General features: G+C 36.8%; 2 protein-coding genes and 1 long non-coding RNA gene across 5 annotated transcripts in view; 1 reads left to right on the top strand and 2 right to left on the bottom strand.

The window, feature by feature from the left end:
• The window catches only part of LOC134797105 (probable cytochrome P450 301a1, mitochondrial), a 308,099-nt gene that overhangs the window by 154,891 nt on the left and 129,686 nt on the right, over positions 1-23,522 (top strand). The window lies entirely within an intron of this gene.
• LOC134797103 (fasciclin-2-like) overlaps positions 1-23,522 on the bottom strand; it is a 67,300-nt gene that overhangs the window by 16,053 nt on the left and 27,725 nt on the right. Inside the window, exons 2-7 of one of the 2 annotated variants that reach the window (XM_063769332.1) lie at positions 11,460-11,607; positions 10,393-10,553; positions 9,038-9,171; positions 8,171-8,317; positions 7,602-7,742; positions 6,842-6,991 (exon numbers count right to left, since the gene is read on the bottom strand). In XM_063769332.1, the coding sequence (XP_063625402.1) occupies positions 6,842-6,991; positions 7,602-7,742; positions 8,171-8,317; positions 9,038-9,171; positions 10,393-10,553; positions 11,460-11,607 (881 nt within the window). Of the gene's footprint in view, positions 1-6,841; positions 6,992-7,601; positions 7,743-8,170; positions 8,318-9,037; positions 9,172-10,392; positions 10,554-11,459; positions 11,608-23,522 lie in introns of those variants that run through there. The other variant, XM_063769331.1, reaches the window with a different exon arrangement.
• LOC134797127 (uncharacterized) lies at positions 3,856-6,708 on the bottom strand. Its single transcript, XR_010145042.1, has 3 exons — positions 6,261-6,708; positions 6,009-6,176; positions 3,856-3,903 (listed from the first exon to the last, which is right to left on the bottom strand). It is a non-coding gene; the product is annotated as an uncharacterized LOC134797127 (long non-coding RNA).

The following is a 23,522-nucleotide window of genomic DNA, read 5'->3' as shown; positions in this document are numbered from 1 at the left end:
ACCTGCTAGCTGATGGCAATTAACTACCAACGTGGGACTAGTCAAGATCATGGCTTGTCCATTGGAGCACTACTGACTGGATTGGCCACACTACTGTAAGCCTGAACCTCGAGCAGTTTGTAGATGCTGTAAACAGAAGGTAAGTTCTTTTGAGCACTGAATTAAGTATTAGACATAAAAAACTGTGACTTTCCACAAGGACTGTCTTAGTAACTTTTCCTTTTTTGAATAAGTATGAGTGCGGCTGTATTATGCATTGAGATATGTACCTACCCATTGTTTGATAGTTATGTATGATAAGTAGTTATCTCTGGGATATATAATCTGGGAATGCAATACTTATTAGGTTTAACTAAGGCACCTAGTTCTAATGTGCTGCCTTGTTTAATGGATATTATTCCTGGCGATTGTTTAGTATATATCTTGAGTGCACTAGACTGCACTCATGTGAAAATACTTACTCCATCGCTGCCACATGAACCTACTTTTACTTATTTCCTTCTTTTTCTTCCAGAAAACTTCTCGTGGATCAAGGGAAAAATTAGAGAAGACGCTCCTAAAAAACTTCCTAAGCATGCAAGCATGCACAAAACCGGCTCTTAATAAGCTTAATAAATACATATTTCGCCTATTACTATGTTTTACTATCACACAAATACCTACCTAATTTACCTATATTTCTATACAAGTAGAGACTAGTAAACATTCAAGACGGATAATCTTCACACAGAACACCATTCCCGGGCATGCTTCAATGTAGGTGTCACTTATTCTTATTTTTCATTTTAGCCTTATGCGTACAAAATTTGTGATATTATAGCTTCTAAATGTAAAATCCGACTCATATGCAGTATAGTACAATGAAAGCATAGGTAATAAAAACATTTTAGGCACGTTCTTACTTAAGAGGAAAGGGAGATGGCCGCTTCCGCTTCTCCATAAAAACGTAGTCCTCATTTTCCTCTCTGGATATTGACATTATGGAAAATATTTTTACATAATTTAATGTATATTAACCATATAGCTATGCCCCTACGTTCGAATTTTTGATTATTGTAAAAATTAGGACCGGAAGACAGATTACATACAAATTTTTAAATGCTTCTAACTCTTATAATAATTAAAAAAAAATAACAAACGTAGGGGCATGGCTGTAGTTGATGTTGATATGATATACAACAAATTGTATCAAAATATTTAATGTTATTATCCAGAGAGAAAAATGTGGACTACGTTTGTATGAAAAGACGCGTCTTAACGACGCGTCTAGTGAGTCTGGCGGTGAAAAGGTCAAATAAGAATATTCCTAAATGCTCTATTATGCTAATAAGTCTACTTTAGTGACTATAACTGCGGTCAGACTCAATACGCCAATAACTAATGTTGAATATTAAAAACTATGTTAAATTCCATTTAGGTAGATACAAGAATGACAATTCTCGTCACTTGTGGTGTTGTCAAGTCTTTTTTGTTTACTAAACTCTATAGATAAGTTAACAATTTCGGCTCTGTGCTAGAGAGAATATTATAAATGGGTAAATAAAACAACTATTGCCAAAAAATTAAACATAGTTTATTTACACATTAAATGTAGGTGTACAAACAAATCATTGGCTGCCGTACCCGGTGTGAAAGTGCCCATCATGCCAGCAGCTTTATCGCTGGATTACTATGAAGTATGAACAGCTTTTGTACCAGGAACGTCATATGGCGCCCGGGGCAGGCACCAAATTTGCGCCTCCCCCCCCCCCCCTCTCCGAAACGAAATGGGACCAACCCCTAAGTCGCGAAAAAAAATTTGGCTGTTTCATACATTTTGGCTGGTCCAATTTCTATGGGAGGGTAAACTATTTTTTTCGCGATTTCGAGGTTGGTCCCGTAGCAAAAGTTACTCGGTATAATCCCAAAACCTCCCTGGCAACGGGAATGTAGTTATTTTTTAGCCATCCTGTATAGTGTATAGGAACCCTCAGTAGTCCACATATCGATGAATGTCGTCGATAGACAACATGTCACAGATATGCAGCAGCAGCTATTGAAGCAGGTTCCGTCAACTACGGCTCATATGCGCCTGCCGGACAAAGGGCTAGCGATCCACTTGCATAATAGGTAGTCTATTGGACAGTCCATAAGATGGTAACTTCGACAGGAGACCCCTAACGTAAGACGCGCTAACACTGGACACAACTCTGAAGCACTTGGCCCGCTCGCCTTATAAAACGAAAGCATAGCAACTCCCGCCGAATATCCCTCTGCTTGATAGAAGTTTCTGGCATAGAGTATTCACACTACGGGATGGTGGGCGGTAGGGCGCTACCGTCGTCTTTCAAGGTCGAGTTCGATGCAAAAAGAGTTCCTAAAAGATCGTCTTTCTCTTTTGCGCTGTGGGCCAGATTACCATCCGCATTTCACACTTCACAGTGGTGGTAAATACGACTGACAAAAGTTTCCCTGCTGCCTTTGGCAAGGCGGAGAGGTAGTCTTTAGCCCATTTTGGCGCCCCCCCTTGGACGGCGCCCGGGGCACGTGCCCCCTCCAACCCCCCCAGTTTCGCCACTGAGCGGGGGCCCTTACCATTCTGTCTGATTCGACGGCCTAACTTACGTTGTAAAACGCTTAATGATAATACTAATGAACTGAAAAGGTTGTTTGTTGTTTTATTTGTGGATAGGTATGACACATATATATATTTTTGGAATGGTCTTCTCACTAGCTTTTATTTGATATCCATATTATTGTATTATTGCTATTTCATAACTGCTCATCTATAAGTTTCGTTTCCAATATAAATAGAATGCTTAACGGCGCAGAAAAGATCAACATTCCTCTCAGACCTCCAACAAAAAGGGGCCAAACTGAAAACCAGCGCTGGACGCCAGTCTAGCACATGCTGAGCTTGGTACCCACGGCCAACATGTCTTGCTAAATGTAATTAACTATATATAGAGTAGACAATAAGTTAGTACTTAACCTAGAATAACTTAGTACATACTTAACATAGAATTTATATGTAGGTATATGGTTTGTATTCCTAATATTTTTTCTACCATCAACTTATCATGTTTTGGCAATGGAGCATTCCATGCAATTGTCTACCGTTTGTCCCGTAGAAATGCAGATTTTCTGGAGATTTGCAGGTATAAGAGTTTCCTTTTCTATGACAAATGGTCAAACATGCACGGAAAATTAATCGCTTGCTTTAAATGGCGAAAAAAAAAGTCGCAACACAGGAAATAAAATGCGTTTGTACGGGACAGCTCGTGGAATGCTCCAATAAAGTGATTTCATTTCATATCATAAACTGATGAGGGCATTCAGAGTGTAGCCTTGAGGTTGCCAAGCCAAGCAACCAAGTCAGGTGTCACGGTCTTCAGGTCCTCAACAGGCCCAGGAGGTGGAGGAGGAGTGGAGTGGGCAGCGTTGGAAGATATGCTAAGTGGTCTGCATTCTGCATTCGCAAAGTGGGAAAGCCGTCTATCTCCATTTGTGTGGCTGAATTGCAGCGGCCATGTCCGGTTCTCAGGCGGCACCAGATTTTCCGAGGAAGGTCAAACCCTTTTGGTTTTTTAGTTGGGTCAGATATACAGCAACTCCGAGCTGCCGAAGCTGACCATTCCGCTATCCACCTATCCGAAATATTAAAGCTGCTCAGGCTCCCAGCTGTAGCACAGGGTCGGCGGGCAGAATTCCTCGTGGACAGGCATTGTGGGGTTATTCGTGATATTCTCAGCCTCCCTCTTCAACGCCTTGAGTCGTCGGATGTGAGGAGGGGCAATGTGACTCAATGCCGGCAGCCAGTGGCGGTTGTAGATCGGATAGTGCCTGAGATGCATCGCATGGTCTCGTTGAGCTTAATGTCCAATCTATGGGTATGTGCACTTTCAAGCCTCCAATATGTTATGACTGAAACAGAAACAAATTATATTAGATGAGGTCAGGCGCAGGCTAGTACTTACAGCGGTTCATTGGCAAATTATGTGAAATTAATGTCACTTTTAGAAAGCTCTCGTTTTTAAGCCAGGGGGATTTTTTTGTTACAGTTGTCCAAATTATTGATTGAAAATAAATTGAATTTTGTTCTAGTAATTATTTATCCGTTATTAAAGTTGTATTATGTATCAAGTGTAGTTCTGTACCACTTGCGTCATAAAAACAAACCAACGAACACCTTATTTACCAAAATGTATCTCAGATATTCTATGCTAGGGTAATATACGACACAAACATACCCACACACATACATAGGCTGCTAAAATCATTCCCATAGTCAGGTATAGGTACAATAGACCACTTTACCAAACACAAAAAAAATATTCCAGCTGCCAGCAGTAAAGAAACCAGCTTCTACTCCCAAGCCCTAACAATATAAATAAGTTTTTGGCAAAAATATAATTTTTGGTACAAGCTTTTATCGCTGACTGTACTTTTCTTTCAACAGGCAACTAATACTCCATGAGTCCATTCTAACAACACCAAGCACAATTAGTTTGCGTTGTTTTATCACAGTGTTCCCATGGCCACCTCATGTCTCCATCATCAGATCAGCTCCATGTATCATAATATTGCAATTGTCATCCGATTTACATATTGTTATGTATGCAAAATTTCAGCTCAATCGGAAATCGGGAAGTGGGTCAAACTTAGCTGTCAAATGTATATGGCCAGCTTTAGTGCTAACATAACTGTTCCTAGTATTCCTATATTACCTACATGTTATAAGTAAGAATATTGTACGAGTAGGTATTATATTATTTTATAATCTTAGTAGAATAGGTACTAATACAATTTATTTGTATTGAATAAGGCCGGCGCCCCACTGCTGCGCACGCTACATCCACGGCCCACGTTTTAATACAAACCGTGGGCAAGCCCACGAAATTTTGTATAGGAACGTGGGTCGTGTACATAGCGTGCGCAGCAGTGGGGCGCCGGCCTAACTCTTGCAGGGAATTTGTAAGTTACTTGTGGGTATGGCTACTTTATTTATTTAATTTATAAACTTTATTGCACAAAAATATAGAATTACGTAAAAATGGCGAACTTAATGCCAAAAGGCATTATCTATCACCTACTAGTCAACCATAGAAACAAATATGTGACGTTCCACGGCAAAAGGTACCTTATGGCGGCTGGCGCTTACGTCGCATAGCGCCGCAATAATATTGGAGCGGCGTTAATAGTTAATAGCGTAAGCGCCAACCGCCATAAGGTACCTTTACCCGTGGGACGTCACATATAAACACTAAAGGTTGGTGCAAAAACCAATCAAAAAGCAAATGCAGTAGGTATATCTTAGATATACATACTAACATAAACATACATATATGTTATAAAAATAAATGTACTAATATGTATATGGGATGATAGACACTAGACGAGACATTTAGCAGATAACTACCGAGCATGACTACTCAAAAAACAAATTTTCTTGGGGCTTGTCTTACAGGTAGAGGGAGTGCATTCCATAGATAGGTTGCCTGAACGGCAAAACAATCATACATAAAACGGTTATGAAGGGGAAGGACTTAAAGTTTAAGTGAGCGGGACATCCGGAACGGGCATAAAAACTAAATACTTATTAATAATATTTTATCTTTATGTCTTAGATTTATGGCATAAAGTGTGTCTTTTTCTTTTTCAATAAACTTTTATTCTTGCTACAAAACCAGCTTCTAGAATATACAAACAGAGTAAAAAAATATATAAGTTTTTAAAGTGAGGTCTACGGGTTTCAAAGATTTTAATATTTGTTAGAACCCTTAAGTATGCACTTTTTATGCAGTGTGAATAAATGTATGCATAGGTAGTGTTGCAGTGTAACTTTTACACATCATTGTTGCCATATCAACTTCCTGCAATTATAGTAGTGATAGAACAGGTTTTTAACAAACTTTTGTCACTTAGTAGAACATAATAGATAGAATGAGAAGAAATAGATATTAAGTGTCAATAATATTAAAAGGCACCAGAAACTTTTCATGATTTTAGTTTAAGAAAGGTGTACTTACATCTTCAATCCTTTCTTCTAGATCTTAGAACTTGTGTGCACATGCTGCACCATTGCATTTTGTATCTCTGGGTTCCGAGAGGCTCATGAATCTCCCTGTAGGTGTAGGCGAACAGGGGATGCTGAGTTATATATTTGGCTAGCATTTTCTTGTGCGCCGAAGCATCGACTGAAATTAAACATATTCATGACAAAACCAGTTAATGATCAAACGAACTATAACTTTTTCTATAAATAAATTAGAGAAACTTACATTTTGGGTGGCATTTCCTTTAGTTTACACAGCAAATCAGTATTTTTCTTCGACTTGGTTTGTATTTTCACTAAATTCACTGAATCATGCGCGTACGCGATGCTTGTCAATGTCAAGTGAATTGTCAGTTGAGAAAACACGATTATCCGTGCATGTTATAATGTAAGTCAATTTGTATAAAGCTGTCACTCATTTAAACATTTTTCAATTTGGAAGTGTAGTAATAAAACTAACTATTCGTTTTCAAACATCGTCCGACACACGTCCGACATTTTAATAAAGCCAGGCATTAAATGGATTTTTCATAAACTCTAGGCATAGACAATCGTGGTCACTTACGAATGATAGTGGATAACTTTATACGATATCGACGTGGTATTCTTATCGTAGCCCGTAACCATGTTCAGCAAAACGATAAAAATACGACTATCGTTAAAAGACGACAGTAGATTCCACGCGCAATATGATATAACCTTGCTAAGCCCGCTGGAAGACGGTAACGAGGAAACGAAGAAGAAAAATAACAATACAAAAATACATATATAAAAAACAGTTTATCCTTATGAGGCAGATATACTTACACTAATGGGTACGTTTATAGCTGCACTATCCACAGTGTTGGCTGCGGTGCATACATATATCCCTGCATCTTCTTTTTTGATGCTATCGAATTTTATTGTATTAACCATTGGTGTCCAGGTCGAGTTTGCATTTTCTATAGGATTTCCGAACTGGAAAAACATTACAAACGATTGTTAACATTATAAAGACATAATAATATAATGTTTGTTGAAATATTGTTACCTTCATATTACATTTAAAACTTTCGCGTTATGGACACATATTATATTAATTGAAGTTAGCCGCGACCATGACCAGTGAAACTTGTGTCGAAACGTCGGTAAATAAAGGTAACAAAATAAATTCGCGATATACCCGGTTTAAATATGATTTAATATGAAATACGGTTACGTTCGCCAGTAACATAAAACAAGATTTTTGTTAAGCTTTTGATAATTATGTTTAGTTATTATTATTAAATAGTTCCAAAAATATTAGAAACGTTCATTGTATAATTAGTTTTATGCAGAATGCAAATCATTTTATTGGTGTCTTACAATGGGTATGTAGGTAGATGTTATGAAAATCTTTATTTCAGGCAACTAATGGCCCATACATAAATACCTTAAAACTAGCATACATATTATATAAAAATATATTTTATAACTAAACTTTAAAAAACTAAACACTACATATCACATTATGGCTGGTTATGTTGTTGTGTTGGTGTTATGTTAATGTACCTAAATTTAATATGGTTTAAAAACGAGTAAATCATACCTCATCTGTAATCTTGGTCCAGGTATATTCGGGGTACGGTATGGCTTCCGCAAGGCACTCTACAACCACTGAGTTGCCGACAACTATGGTCTCCGGAGGAATGTTAAATTTTGGTTCAAATATCACTGGTCTTGCTGCTGCCTGTGAAAATAAAGTATTAAATATTTAGACCCGACATTGTTGTTGTTTGTTGACCTGAAAAAAAATTAATAAAAAAAGTTTTAAGTTTGTACGCAGTTTTTTGGTTATGCTCATTTGTTTAGTGACCATTGGCTGACTAAGCTCTACTAACTATTTTAAAGTAAAGATTAAAACTTCATGCAAAAAAGTAAGTCAAGCTTGTGCAAAACGAAATAATTGACAACAATCGCAACTACTTAGGTAAAAGCAGTAAGCAAAATTATTCGGTGTAGGTACGTTCCAACATATACGATATACGTGCGTATAAATAAATATTTTTTAACTATTGCATCAATATCATTTAACGTACCGGCTAACTTTAAATATGGTACCGCAAGCTGTCAAAAGAATAATAACAGATGCAAGTTTAAAGCAATCAGTATATTTACCTGTACATTGATACGTATTGGTAATGATTCCCCTATGACAATGTTATTGACTGTGCAGTTGTAGTACCCAGCGTCCTCTTTAGTGACGTTTCTGATGAGTAGCCCATGTTCAGGCAATATCTTGTACTTCATGTCGTTCACCAAAGGCTAGAAAAAACTACACTTGTTAATGCCATTAAACGCAAGAAGGAACATCCCTTAAGCTCCGTGAAAAATGGTCCAAACCATACTCACAAATAATCAACTGGATCAAAGTCAAAATACAAATATCAATCATTAGAGCGGTCTCTCTAAGAATTAGAGGAACGAGAAGAAGGATAGAAAGATTTGGATCTGAAGACGGCTGTGGAATACCCATCCTTGAAGATTAGATTTCTCTCCTTTCTACCGTACAACTGTTTTTAAATACGTTTAAAATTGTATTATTTAATGTAATAAATGTGTTAACTGGTAAAAATCGCCAGAAAGGCAAGGTTTGACGTCGCCATTTTTCTAGGTAGTGAATAATAAACGTTTTTGAAATTGTGGACATATGAAGGTCCCGGTTGACCTATAAATTTATTAAAAGAACTTATTCGTCGGTGTACCTATGCGTATTCATTCTTGAAGCATCTTTAGTTGCAATTTGAAACCACATTCATTCAGATTCATATGTGTGGCAGTTAACTATTTGATTGTATAATATTATTTGTATATTCGAATAATAAACAGTATGCCGAAGACCTTACAAAGAGGAAAGACAAAGTTGGAAAGAGAACTCTGTGCTCTGAAGTAGCTGTTGGTATATACATCATTTATTGAACTCTATACCCTTGGCAATAAAGGTTACAGCTACCAAAAGCTTGTTAGTTATTAAAAAAATCATACCACATCCGCTTGATCTGTGATTCGGTACCAAACTATCTCGTAGTCTGCGATTCCTCGCACTTCGCATCTAACTATAGAGTCTTCCCCGATGATTATATTCTGATCCTCAGTCGTGTTCACAAAGTACGGGCTATCTAGAAACACAGAATTATACGTAATAAACATATTTTAGTGTATCAAATCACTGGAGATACTTACAACTTATAACGAAGTTAGAGGGGGTTAAAAATTGCCCGAAATTTCTTCGAGAAAATATGCATAGTACGGCTGCGTAACGATATCACACTGTGTAACAGTAAGTAACAAGGGAAGTTACCTTGTGTTACCGTATTGCACAGTAGGTACCAGTGTAGCATCACAAAAGTTCACTGCGGCGTGGATGCTTTACGTCTAAGCACAGAAATACCGCGCTAGCACAGAAATAATTTTATTGAACGATGAAATTAAACGATTAATTTCCGCTACCCAAAGGTTGTCTGGAAGAGATCGCTTTTTAGCGATACCTAAGACCGCCTGTTGTTTACCTCTGCTTGTATTTCTGTTTTCTTTTGTATTGTCTTCTTTTATTGAGGTGTATTTCTGTTTTCTTTTGTATTGTCTTCTTTTATTGAAGTGTGCAATAAAGAGTATTTGTATTGTATTGTATTGTAAACGATGAGGATTGTACGATCAAAAGCCAATTAAAACGCTAACTAAAACGTCTTTCTATATAAAATTTCACTGAAGTTAGTTCTTTCTACTAGTAAAGAGCACCTTATTGTGCAAAAACTCAACCTCTAACTGGGATTAATTTTCCAAATAAACATGAGATTTCTACCTATTTAATCAAACAGTAATTGCTAAGTAGATGTGTTACAGTGTGTGACTCGCAAAAACTTTTCGTTAAAAAAAATCTATGGATTCCATATTTTATATAAATAAATAAATAAAATAAATAAATAAATAAATATTGGGGACATCTTACACAGATCAAACCTAGCCCCAAACTAAGCAAAGCTTGTACTATGGGTACTAGGCGACGATATACATACTTGTATAGATAAATACATACTTATATACATAGAAAACAACCATGACTCAGGAACAAATATTAGTGTTCATCACACAAATAAATGACCTTATTGGGATTCGAACCCAGGACCATCGGCTTAGCAGACAGGGTCACTATCCACTAGACCAGACCGGTCGTCAAAAATACCCAATATTTAATTACAAAATTAAATAGCGTAATACAGCGCGCATCAAGCTTTCAATCTAGGGGCACACATTTTTTCCCTACCTTTTCATTTCTCTTTCAATCTATAACTCTTGGTAGTTGCTGTAGGTAGCTAGTCTAGTTTGGTGTTCATACGTACCATATGCTTCAATATTATAAGTCTGGCTATACGTGTTTCCTTCGAAGTTTGTCTGGCAGGTGTAGTTCCCTGCCATGGACTTGCTGATGCTCCTCACCACGAGGCTCAGTATATTGTGATCTTTGATCTCCGTGTATATGTTCGGATTGCTCGAATCTGGTCTTAGAGAAACAATCGTTTATCTAATTAAATAAAAACAGTCTTTACACACCTGTACACATAGCTGATGCAATTTTAAGACCACGACAATAGAATATACGATTCTATTGTCATGTTATCAATGAGTATGTTGTTAGTCACGTGGGGATGACATGTATACTTAAATGTTAAGATTATGGTTACCATACGTACTAGTTCGTTAGTCCTCAGTCAGCAGTAAGCTAAAATGATTATTTCATTACCTGTTATTAGCTTAAAGTTGGCCCGAAAAAAATCACGAAAAAATTTAAAATTTTCATTTATTTTCAATTGTATATAGTTACCCTGCATTCCATAGCAGTATAATTTTTGTATAAAATACCTAGAGATATAGCCGAGGGATTTGACCAGCGAAACTTTAATCAGAAGTATACTTTTAGAGTCGTCGTGACGTCCGAGAACGTTTCAAGGCGAATAAATATAGTTGTCTCGGGGCACACTACGAATTTGTAGCCTTTGGCGTCGAGACACTAGGTCCGTGGGGTAGGGGGGCTCGGGGGCTCCACAAGGCGCTCAGCAAACGCCGAAGGCAGGCCACAGGTGACCCTCGTGCAGGCAGCTTTCTCGCGCAAAGATTGGCCATAGCAATCCAGCGCGGGAACGCTGCCAGCGTGATGGGCACCTTACCAAGGGCGCAAAATTTTGATAGGTATTTTTAATTTTTTAGCTTTAGTTATTAGTTGTAGTTAATTTTAGTTTTATATTCCTTTTAGAGTTATTGAGGGAAAACGTCAAAACCCGCGCGCATGTCAAATCTTCCGTCGCAAGTTTTTTGCGTGGCATATTTTTTGTTTCTTTCTAATTTCCTGGCTTTATGCGCTCTTTATTGTTGATGATGATATTGAATGTGATGCAAAAAATATCCTTACCCATTGATCGCGTTGCCGTCCGGGTCCAGCCATATCAGATGCTTCACCGAGTACCCGACTTCCTTGCATTCGCAGTTTTTGACATAAGTGGAGCCCGTCTTGCCTGGAAACTTTTCATATTCGTTTCCGGTAAAACAAGCAGTGCACACTGGAAAAGAAACATTTCAAAATTACAAATAAAAAAAGGTAACTATGCTAACCCGCTAACGGACAGACAGAAATATATTTAGATGAGCCTGACGAAATTTTGTGGGTTCCTTAATGACTAGTTTGACTACGGAACCAAAAAAGGATTTACAAACTATAGCGGTCCGATTCAAACATTAAGATACATCAAATATTATGTACCTCTAGTTACGATATGGATTAGATACGTTCTTCAAACAAAAACGTCACTTTTGACAATGACATATCTAATCCATGTCGTATGTAGACGTAATATTTGACGTTTCTTAAAGTTCGAATCGGGCCGTGATGTTTTGTTAACCAGTGACTAAGGCAACCATTTCTAAAGAGGTAGTTATTTTAGAGATATCTCACTCCAATAGAGCGCTAATAGAGTCAAAAAACAGTACTACTTTTCATGTCGAATACGAGGAAACATCATGACTAATTACAAAAGTTGTAGAACATAATTCTTGAGATAACTTTCACTGTAGAATTTACGCAACTTTCAACTTTTCTTGCAAACATAGGTAGTTCAAGTTCTGTCAAACGATAGCAATGTTCGAAGTTTGGGTTATTGATTTCTTTTGAAGAACAAGATTTAAAAAGTTGTACGGATCTTATTAAAGTTGGTCTAGACTTGGCACGCGGTAGATCGTAATCAGATGGGTTCTAGTAATGGTAGCCTAAAGTTTCGTAATATAAGTTCAGATTTTGTCATATTCGAATAACTATAATAGTTATACGCTACACTAAGGAAACTGTATAAATTGAGGATATAACAAAAATATTGGAGATTATATTAGGGCATATTCGGTATCGTGTTCTGATTAGGAAAAAATCGGTCAAGTGCGAGTCGAACTCGCGTCCCAAGGGTTCCGTACTGCACACATTTTCGAACGAGCGAGCAAAGCGAAGTTCATAAGTACATTCAACTGTTTATTCAATTTTTCCACACGCGGCTGGCTATCTATAATTTTGTTAGAAGTTCGCAAATTGCTGGCATCTCACTCTGTCACTCTAATTACTGACGGCAAAGACATATGTAACTTCGTATAAGATGAATAAAGTCTAAGGAAAAAACGTGCCTCGGAAATAAAGAAAAAGTCATTCTCGGATACGAAAACGCGAGTGATCTTTACGAAAAAACAGCAAAAAAAGTGCAAGTTCATATATATAGCTATAACTACAAAGCTGAGATTGACATTTGACAGCTGGGGTTGCCACACGCAATTATCAAAGACTTCCGACAGCTGTCAACAGCAAGAAAAGCTTACCTACCAAATTACTTTAGATCCTTGCAAACAGAATGGAATCGCAAATTTTGGAAACTCTCCTGGCGAAAATGAGGGAAGAATTCGATAAACAAACGGGCAGAATCACAGAAAGTGTCACTAAAAACATCTCTTCCACTATGGACGAGAAACTTAAGCCGCTCATACAGGAAAACAAACAACTAAAAGAAGAAGTCGTCGTTTTAAAATCTAGATTACATCACATGGAAAGAGAACAAAAGAAAGATAATATAATTATGTACGGCATCGAAGAAACAGAGAATAACCACGCACAACTTTTGGAGAAGGTGCTCGAAATCCTTAATAGTGTTAGTGCCAAAGAAGACACTGAAAAATGGGACAAGTGGGAAGTAAGCAATGTTTGCCGACTAGGAAAGCCTGACAAGGACAAAATAAGACCTATCCTTATATCAGTCACCCTAGTGTGGAGGAAAATAGAATTGCTCAAAAACAAAAAACTTTTCCCTAAAAATGTTTACATCAGTGAGGACTACACTAAAGATATGCTGAAAAAAAGAAAGGAGCTCAGAAGCCAGCAACAGGAACAAATAAAAATGGGAAAAAATGCTTATATTCGCTTCGACAAACTGGTCATAACAGACAAACCTGAAAATAATCGCGAAAAGAGGAAACGTATTAACTCTCTTTCACCTAAAAACCAGCAAACTGACCAAAAAGAAAGTGACTTAAGAGAAGAACCAAAGCGAACAAATAGAAACAGCATGAAGGACTATTTGTCAAGACCAATGACCGAACCAAGAACCGAAACCACTCCAAAAAACTAATTAAGAACAACAACCACAACAACCGGAAAACCAACAATGTACCAACAAATATACGTAGCAACTTCACTAAATGTCCCCCAAGCCGGATGGTCACCGTGGGGGCAAGAGACCAAAACCCTCCAACGTCAAATAAATTATACACCAACAAAAACATGAAACAACCTCATAAAGAAGATATAATACACATTGCAACCTACAACACGCTATCCTTAAGAACTGATGAGAGCCTAACGGAACTAATGTTGGCCTTAGAAAATATAAATTGGTCTATACTGGGCCTAAGCGAAGTTCGACGCTTGGGTGAGAGAATTGAGGACCATGGCCACTTTATATTCTATTATAAAGGAGAAACGCCAGGTTTATATGGAACAGGATTCTTAATAAAAAATGAATTTAAACCACTTATTGATGAGTTCATTGGCGTCTCAGAGCGTATTGTAATACTTAATATAAAACTACCTCCGAAGAATGAAAAGTGGTCAATTATTCAGGTATATTCTCCTACCGAACAATCAAGCAGAACAGAAATCGACACCTTCTACTCCACGCTGCAACAGGCAATAAACAATCACTCACACAGCAACTTAATAGTAATGGGTGATTTCAATGCAAGAACAGGGGCAAAAGGAGAAGGAGAACAAACAATACTGGGCCCATACTGCTCAGGCAAAAGAACAAGAAATGGGGAAAAACTTATACAACTGGCATACGAAAACAACTTAAAAATACTAAATACCCTATACAAAAGACGGGAAAGCAACAGATGGACATGGATATCTCCTGACGGCCAGCACAAAAACGAGATAGATTTTGTACTAACAAACAAAAGTAAACACTTTCGAGACTGCAGAGCTCTAAATAATATTAATTTTAACAGTAACCACAGAATGATCAGAGCAAAGTTACAAGTAAACACACTAAAAAGTAGACCCTTTAAAGCAAAGCAAACCGACAGCATAATACTAGAAAATACAGAGCTACTAAAAGAAAAGCTAGAGCAGTTCATTGAAAAAACGAAGAATCTAGACATACAGAGTAAATACAACAAATTCCAAGAACTTCTCTACAGCAATAAAAAAGATAAACTAGAAAACAAAGGCGACAGGCAAAAATGGATGGCAACCGAGACTAAAGAACTGATAAGAAATAGAGCAGACCTTATATCCAACCCTGAAAAGACAAAAACTACAAGAAAAGAAATAGCCGAAATAAGCAAGAAAATTAGAACACAGATGAGAAAAGACCGTCAGAGATACAGACTGAGACAGCTGGAAATGTGCATACAAAGAACAGGAGGCACTAAAAAAGCAGCAAAAATACTTTTGGAAAAACGAGACTGGATACCAAACTTAATAAATAAAAATCGTAAATGCGAAAAGCGACGCCCAGAAATAATATCAATAGCCACTGAATTTTTCAGAGAATTATATTCAAGTGAAAGTACTACACAGACAACAACCCTATCAGGAGACAGCAAAGTACCAGAAATACTATATGAAGAAATAGAAAAGGCTGTGAAAACTCAAAAAACAGAAACAGCTTCAGGATCAGATGGCATAAGTAACGAGTTCCTCATTCTAAATAAAAAACTCCTAATACCAATTCTAAAACACCTCTTCAATGAAATCTTACAAAACGAGATAATCCCTTGCCAATGGACAACATCATCTATAATACTTCTACACAAAAAAGGTGATAAAAATAACATCAACAATTATAGACCTATAAGCCTATCCTCGAATATATATAAAATCTTCGCTAAAGTTATACTCCAAAGAATAACCAATAAGCTAGAGGAAAGTCAACCAAGAGAGCAAGCGGGCTTCAGGAGCGGGTACTCGACTGTGGACCACATACATGTCATCAAACAATTGTTCGAAAAAGGCAAGGAATACAACATAACATTCTACTGCTGCTTCGTGGATTACAGTAAAGCTTTCGATACAATAGAGCACGAGAGTATCTGGCAGGCACTCAAAAACCAAGGTATCGAAAATAAATACATCAGAATACTAAAAAACATTTACAACAACAGCAAGGCCACAATAAAACTAGAGCAGGAAGGCAAAGAGATCAGAATAGAAAGAGGCGTACGTCAGGGGGACCCACTATCGCCGAAAGTCTTCACAGCCGTCCTAGAAGAAGTCTTTCGCCAATTAGACTGGGAGAAATGTGGACTATCTATTAACGGTGAAAACCTTTCACATTTGAGATTTGCGGATGACCTGATCATACTCTCATCATCAAGTGAGGAATTGCAAACAATGCTGAATGACCTAGTTAGAGAAAGTGGGAAGGTGGGATTGGTTATGAACACACTAAAGACCAAGGCTATGACTAACGACAAACAAAAACCTATTCTCATCAATAATAACCCAATTGATTACGTCAATGAGTACATCTATTTAGGCCAGATAATCTCTCCGGTAGATCTAACCTCAAAAGAAATAGATAGACGTATTGGAAATGCTTGGAAGACATATTGGAGCCTAAAGGAAATAATGAAAAATAAAGATATCAATGTAACTATCAAGCGGAAACTCTTTGATACCAGCATACTTCCTATACTTACTTACGGCTGCCAAACCTGGGCTCTCACTAAAACACACATTAGAAAGCTAGAAACTTGCCAAAACTCCATGGAAAGAAGTATGCTGGGGAAAAGACTATCGGATAAAATAAGAATAAAATCCATAAAGAAGATCACCAAAACAAAAGATGTCACAAAAACAATAAAAAAGTTAAAATGGAAATGGTCAGGACATACAATCAGAGGCAAAGAAAAATGGTCGAAATCGATAATGAACTGGTTCACAGGCCATAAGAAAAGGAAAAGAGGTAGACCATTTAGAAGATGGGTGGACGACATCAAAGCCACAGCAGGAACCACATGGACGAGAGTTGCCAAGGATAGAGAGGAATGGAGAAGGTTGGAGGAGGCCTTTTGCCAATAAATGGCACACAGACAGAAAAAAAAAAAAAAAAAAAACGCAAGAACTGTAGAAAATAATGCAATCTACTGTCTGAAATAAAAGGATTATTACATTACATTACATTACATTCTCGGATAGATGGCGCACACACCTTTGGCCTATGGTCGGCTAGATGGCGTGACGACACGGTTTCATATTTAACAATTTTAACACATATATATCAGTGAATGAACATGGGTCAAAATGATATAAAAATAATAAAATAATTTATCCATATATATATTTTGTTTTGATAATTTTATACGTTTTCATTTTGAGTTTTAGTCGTGTGTCGATAGATGGCAGTAAATTTACTGTGACTACAAAATTTACTATGACAGGACCCCTCTATACTATCTATTCTCTACTCTTTGCTTACGGTTTCATTGGAGTAAAAGCGATTTGCGAACTTCGGTGTTCGCGGTAGACCCTCTGATATACGGCAGTTCAGCCTTCTCATTTAGCTACTCGTACTTAAACCAATTATTTGTTCTGTTTGAGCACTAACATCCTAAAGCTCATCCTTCGACCTTGCGTGGAGGCGCACCTCTCTTGGATGCTTCAGGCCTTCGGCCCAACGCAGAGCTCGGCCTTCGACCTTCGCACTAGCTGTCCACACTACGTTTCACGTAAATCAATTGCAGTTGTGGCCCTGATAGAGCTTATCCGCAATTCTTATTCTTAAGTCCGGCTCACGCTTAATTGCAGACTTCGTTATACGTTTTTCCAGTAATCTATAGATAAAAATTTAAATTTAATTCTGACCGTAATCGATATACGTCCACACCAAAGAGTTTGGATGTTCAAAAACTTTATATATTTTTATTTTGCCATTAGACATTTATTACGATAAAAAGTATTGTTACACGATATAAAGTAAATATTTATTTGTTATTATATAAATAAAACGTTATAAAACTTTTTTATTATTTGGCTGAATGGAACTATCATTGCCACGTTGGCTGTCGTTAATAGAAAAAATAATAAATTAAAAAGTAAAACCGGCGCCCGCCATTTTCACTTGAAATTTATTAGTTGTATCAAAATAATTATCTTAAATTGCAACTATAAGAGTGTTTTTGCATGAAATGAGTTAATGTGGTTAATTTTGGCAATGTAAATCAACGCTGAACGTAGTTTATGTGTTTATGTTAGTGCTGAATATACAATATCATTCAAGTTCAAGGGAAAATTCGTAACTGTAAGTGCAATGCTCATGTTACCAATATTTGTGTTATTGTGATTTTTCGCAAATGTATTAAAAAACGTCGTTCAATGTACGTGTGAAAGTGTTATTATTTACTTGGCCCGTGCATCTCGGGACTCGTAAATAATAACATACTTTCCACACTTGCATTGAAATGTACTATTGTGATCCTCAAAATAAGCCCTTTCATTTAATATGTAACACGATATGGTTTGCAAAACTTTGTTTATTAATTTTCTCATATTCCCCCTAAAAGAGTCCCCTATGCTTAAAATTAATTTGTTTTTATTACATGTCCGTCTTTGGGTCACAGACTTCGATATGTGTACCAAATTTCAACTTAATTGGTCCAGTAGTTTTGGAGCAAATAGGCTGTGACAGACGGACAGACGGACAGACAGACGCACGAGTGATCCTATAAGGGTTCTGTTTTTTTCGTTTTGAGTTACGGAACCCTAAAAAGTAGAAAAAAATAATTTTTCACAATATTTTTTTTTATGGGGCAGGACCACCTCCATACAAAGGTTACAAATATTGTGCGTCAAAAAAATTTGCATTAATTTCGAAAAAAAATTGTGAACCGGAAGTTGACGTCACTTTCCTTGCACTATAAAGAGTATGAGATATAACCTTAGTCGTAATGAAGAAATAATTGTAATGAAGAAATTAAAAAGTTTGTTACATCCGGTTGTTATTTTGTGACTTTTGTTTTCGACGTTACTTTGTTTCTTATACAAGACACAAAAATAGCTAAGACTTTATTGGCTGTTCTACTATAATTAACTCTTTGCTTTATACTTAACGAGTAATATTGTAATGCGTATTGTATTGAGACATTAATTCAAACATAATGTCAATGCAACTGAGTACCGTCGGCATAATACAGATGATTGCGGTCAGCCATGATTTATGCACGAAGGTGAAGATTATTAGATGAGTTGCAAAATTATTTAATAATAATAAGACGTAGGTACGTAGGCGCTCGAATGGCCGATTAGTCGGCCGACTAGTCGGCTAGTCGGCCAGATCATTAGTTTCGTATAAGTTCAGGTGAAAAACAATAGTTTTGCTCCTTTGGTTGTGCTATTCATTATAATTTAGCTTGGCTAAAAGCTGTTCTCTACAGTTTCAAAGACCTATCACAAGAATCCTCGTTCAATTTCTGTCTTTAGTTCTTTTATTTTGCGATCCTGAGCAGACCGTCAGTACAGCTGCTTGTAGGAGGTATTTCCAAGGCTCTATTTCCCGTACGTAGTCGCCAGTTAAGAACCTATCCCCTGTGGTCAGCGTCTTTACGTGCAACGTGCCCTGACTAAGTCTCTAAATTTTGCAATAACATTAATAGTTCCTCATGGCTCCACCATAAAAAAAAAACTAAAACTGAATAATAATAAAAAAATTTAACTATCGAACTTGCGCATGAAATTACACGAGAATCAGTCGAGATCGACCTGGGGCCCGATTTTTGAAATTCGATCGCTAGATTTCGTCACTCGAAAATCGGTGGAAAACGGCGAAATGCTAATTTTTGAAATACGAGCGATAGAAATTTGGAATCGAGTGGTATTGACCACTCGTTTTCAATTCTATTAGTAGAATTTAAATGCCTAAGTAGTGGAGATATTATTGAACGAAATACACGAAATCGAGCGGTCGAATTTCAAAAATCGGCCCCCTGTAGAGGAAAACACCAGCCCACCAAGATATGATAACGATCAAACGGTCAATTATATGAACAAAAGTTTTCGTATGCACCATGAATAGGTATTTTAGTAAAATAAACATAAAACATATGGTAAATATTGACTGTTGATTTCTTTTTTTCCTGTTTTTCTTTCACTAATAAAGTGCCGACTAATCGGCCATTTTTGCCGACTAGTCGCCGACTAATCGCCGACTACAAATGTGGCCGGATAGTCGGCTTTCCCGACTAGTCGGCGACTCGTCGGTACATCCCTACTAGCAGTATAAAATAGTAATTAGAAATATCGTTATTTAAAAAAGTATCGTTATTTATACGTGATAAATGATAACACTGAAATTTAAAAATAAAATAAATTTATGATACCAATTTCTAAACCGTAACAAGTCTTGCAAGCAAGCAGTTCAAAACTTTGTTATAAAAAGCAGTTCAAAACCTTATTATTTACTCATCTATCCTCTATCAAATTTCGCTTTTAACCCGCTGACATCGTAAGCCAATGAAAGTTCTTTTTATCCCTACTCGAACAACGGGAAGCCTTAAGACAATCAGTAGGATCTAATTTGCTGACCGTACGTCTGTATTGGATATCAGAGTGACATTTAATCAATCTACTCTGCTGGCATACCTATGCCTTCGGTGTAGTTATAGTATGTAAATGGTATATAATCAACTTGCGCTTCATGTTTCGGACCGACGTTTGCATCGCACCCGCACAAAAATCTCCTGGCCTCAACGCTGACAATGGTCGCCTGACATTAACAATTCCCTGTACATTGTTGGCCCAACAAGTAAATATTTACAGTACATAAATACCGTTGTAATTTTACAACCAAGAAATTTGTACAGGAAATGGTCCGTGTATGGTATTCTGAAGTGAAATAGGCGCCTGATCGTTAACTATAGTACTCAAAAGCTTTGAATTAGGATGCGCAATGCATCCGAAATATGTTGTGTTAATTGAGATAACTAATCGTGAGTAAACGTGCTTAGGTCATAGTTAAATATAGTAAGAATAGAGTGCTCACTCCATACATCAGTTTTGATACCGAAACGACTATTATTTTCGCAGTCGACATCTAGCATCGAGTAGCGGAATTAGATAGTACCGCTACTTGATACTAGAATTCTCTAGTGTCGCGACTCACGAAAATTGTTTTGAACAACAATTTACAACGAATATTAAAAGCAGGAGTTAAAAAAAGAGTTTCGGTTAATCCGGTTATAATATTAGCTGAAAATTGTTGAGCATTAGACTTCGGTCGTCGGAACATCTATTGTCACGTAGCAGTACTGATAATTCAGTTACTCGATCCTAGATATCGACTACGAAAATAATAGTCATTTTGGTACTAAAACTGATGTATGGAGTGATCAGGGGGAATGGCAACCCCGGCTGTCAGGGGAATGGCAACCCCGGCTGTCAAACGATAAGCAGCTGATTTTGCTAGGTCCCTTGTAATTATTTTAATTTTAATGATATTTCATGTAATATTAAGCATTAAAAGTGTGAATCAAATAGTTTTAACATTAAGTTTTATGTATACATAATAAGTGAAGTGCTTTAGTGACGTTTACTAGTGTCTTGTAATATCTCAGATTTGTAGCCGTTACAGGTTATAAATTTGAAACCTGCTTTCGCCTTGGATTCCTTTCTGGGTTTTTTTTTTATCACAAATATTTACTAAGTGTGTTTATAATAAAGCGTTGATCATTGTACAGGGTTAGAACGCAGTGTAGATACAGTCAATCGTCACTATTTCACGTAAGTACGTACCTAAATATCACTTAGCTTGAGTGAGCGATTCCTTGTTTATTTTTGGGTTTAATTTCAATTGCAAAACTGTCTACAATGCTTACCCGCAGAGCAGCCGCAGCGGCTCGCCAGCAGGAGACTGATAAACTCCAACTTACCTTGCTGGAGTTGAAAATATCCAAGGAATCTTGTGCTCAATTGCTCAGTGAAAGGGAAGACAGTGAGAAGGAACTATTATTAGTACTTAATAGCAATGATAAGCTTAAAAAGGAACTTTGCTCATTAGAAACTGACTACAATAATGTGAATTCAGAGCGGGCCCGGCTTCAGGAGACGGTTGACAGGTTCACTGAGTGTAGTGCTGCGTATGAGCAGGCCCTGAAGGACATCAACTCATTGGAGAGAGCACTGCACGACGCCCACGAACAAATCTATGAGCTACAGGAGGCCCAACACAATGCAGCAGTGGCACACTCTCAGAGCTTGTTCGAAGAACTGGTCCGGCCCGACTCTCAGTTGGTTGCCGCACCAATTGAAAACCTTGTGGCCCCTACAGATTTAGCCTATGATACTACCACACCAAGGTTAGTAAATTGCAGCGGGAACAAACTAAAGAAATATATTAAATTAAATAGACTAATAAAAAAAAACCGAAACTTGTCAAAAATAAATAAATTGTTTTTTAAAAAATTGAGATTTTGTAAAATTAATGTTAATTTAGTGGATAAGTTAGATTTATATTCTGCCCAGTTAGAAAATAGTCAATTGCAATATGAAACCGACACACAGACTTTAAAATTAAAAATTCAGAGTTTGGAGGATTCCATAGAATCCTTAGAAAAAATAAATGAGAGTTCTAAAAAGGTGATTAATGAATATTCTTTGGCCATGGATGATTTAATATCCCAGATTAAGCTTAATTCAGAACGGTTTGAGTCACTGACCAATGCCCAGTCATGTGCAGTGACTGAACATTCGTCGACCAGTTTACTCAACCTAAGCCTGTGTGACGGTTTACCACAACAGCATGTAAATGATAATAGCTCCTTCCACACTACACAACAAAGCACACCTAAACCTAATGTTATTATGTATTCTGATGAAATTGGAAGCAATATGAGCTCATTTTTAAGCTTTTACCTAAAGGGACTTAGTACAATCAGCAATTGTCTGCCTCACAGTAGCTTTGAAAATATCTTAAAACAAATTTTAAATGACAGTAATATTAATTCTAAGACAACACTGCTTATTCTTATGGGGAATAGGGGTAATGTGAACAAAAATAATTTAATTAAATACTTTGAACAGTTAAACTCGCTTGCAGTGCATGAAATTATTTTTTTCACATTCCCCTATTGTGAGCAAATGTCAGAGGCAGAAAATACCACTAGACATAAGTTAAATATATCTCTATATAATCTTTGTACATATAGTAGTAAGTTTAGCATAATTGACACTAACAATTTTGTTAGTAAATACCATATGCCTATGGTGTTTTTGACTAAAGGCAAGTGTTGCCTTTCAAATTATTACAAAAGACAAATAGCTTTATCGCTATCATATTTACTTGACATTTCTGCCAAGAATTTGGCAGACAATTCTGCTCCTATTGAGCAGCCCAGTATGAACATGGAATTGGTTCCAGTCATAACCAATGATTTAATAGATTTAAACTAGGTGTTAAGACAAAAGATTCTGTCTCTGGCAATTTAGTTTTAAATAAATATAATGAAAAATACTGCAAACATGGAAAGTATATCCACCTGGTGCATCAAAATATTCAATGTATTAGAGGAAAAAATTTACAGATAGAACTTTTTTTGAATGATTTTAATATTGATATTTTATGTCTTACTGAACATTGGTTAAATAATAATGAATTAATGCCCCAATTTAATAATCACCAGGCGGGAAGTTCGTTCACCAGACTTAGTTCCATACATGGTGGGTCATTAATTATATTAAATAGTCAGTTAAAATTTAAGGAACGTAAGGACATTGTATCCATGTCTGTTGAACGGACTATAGAACTAAGTGCAGTAGAATTAGAGCAATTTATTGTTGTCTGTGTGTATAGGCCGCCATTAAGTAATTTTGAATTATTTGAAAACATAATGGAATCTGCCCTACTTAAAATATCATCTTCTAGTAAGAAATTGCTTATATGCGGCGACTTTAATG

Source organism: Cydia splendana, chromosome 14, assembly GCF_910591565.1.
Source record: "Cydia splendana chromosome 14, ilCydSple1.2, whole genome shotgun sequence".
Classification (NCBI taxonomy): domain Eukaryota; kingdom Metazoa; phylum Arthropoda; class Insecta; order Lepidoptera; family Tortricidae; genus Cydia; species Cydia splendana.
Note: the sequence above shows the minus strand (reverse complement) of the source record. Positions and strands in the feature narration are given on the sequence as shown.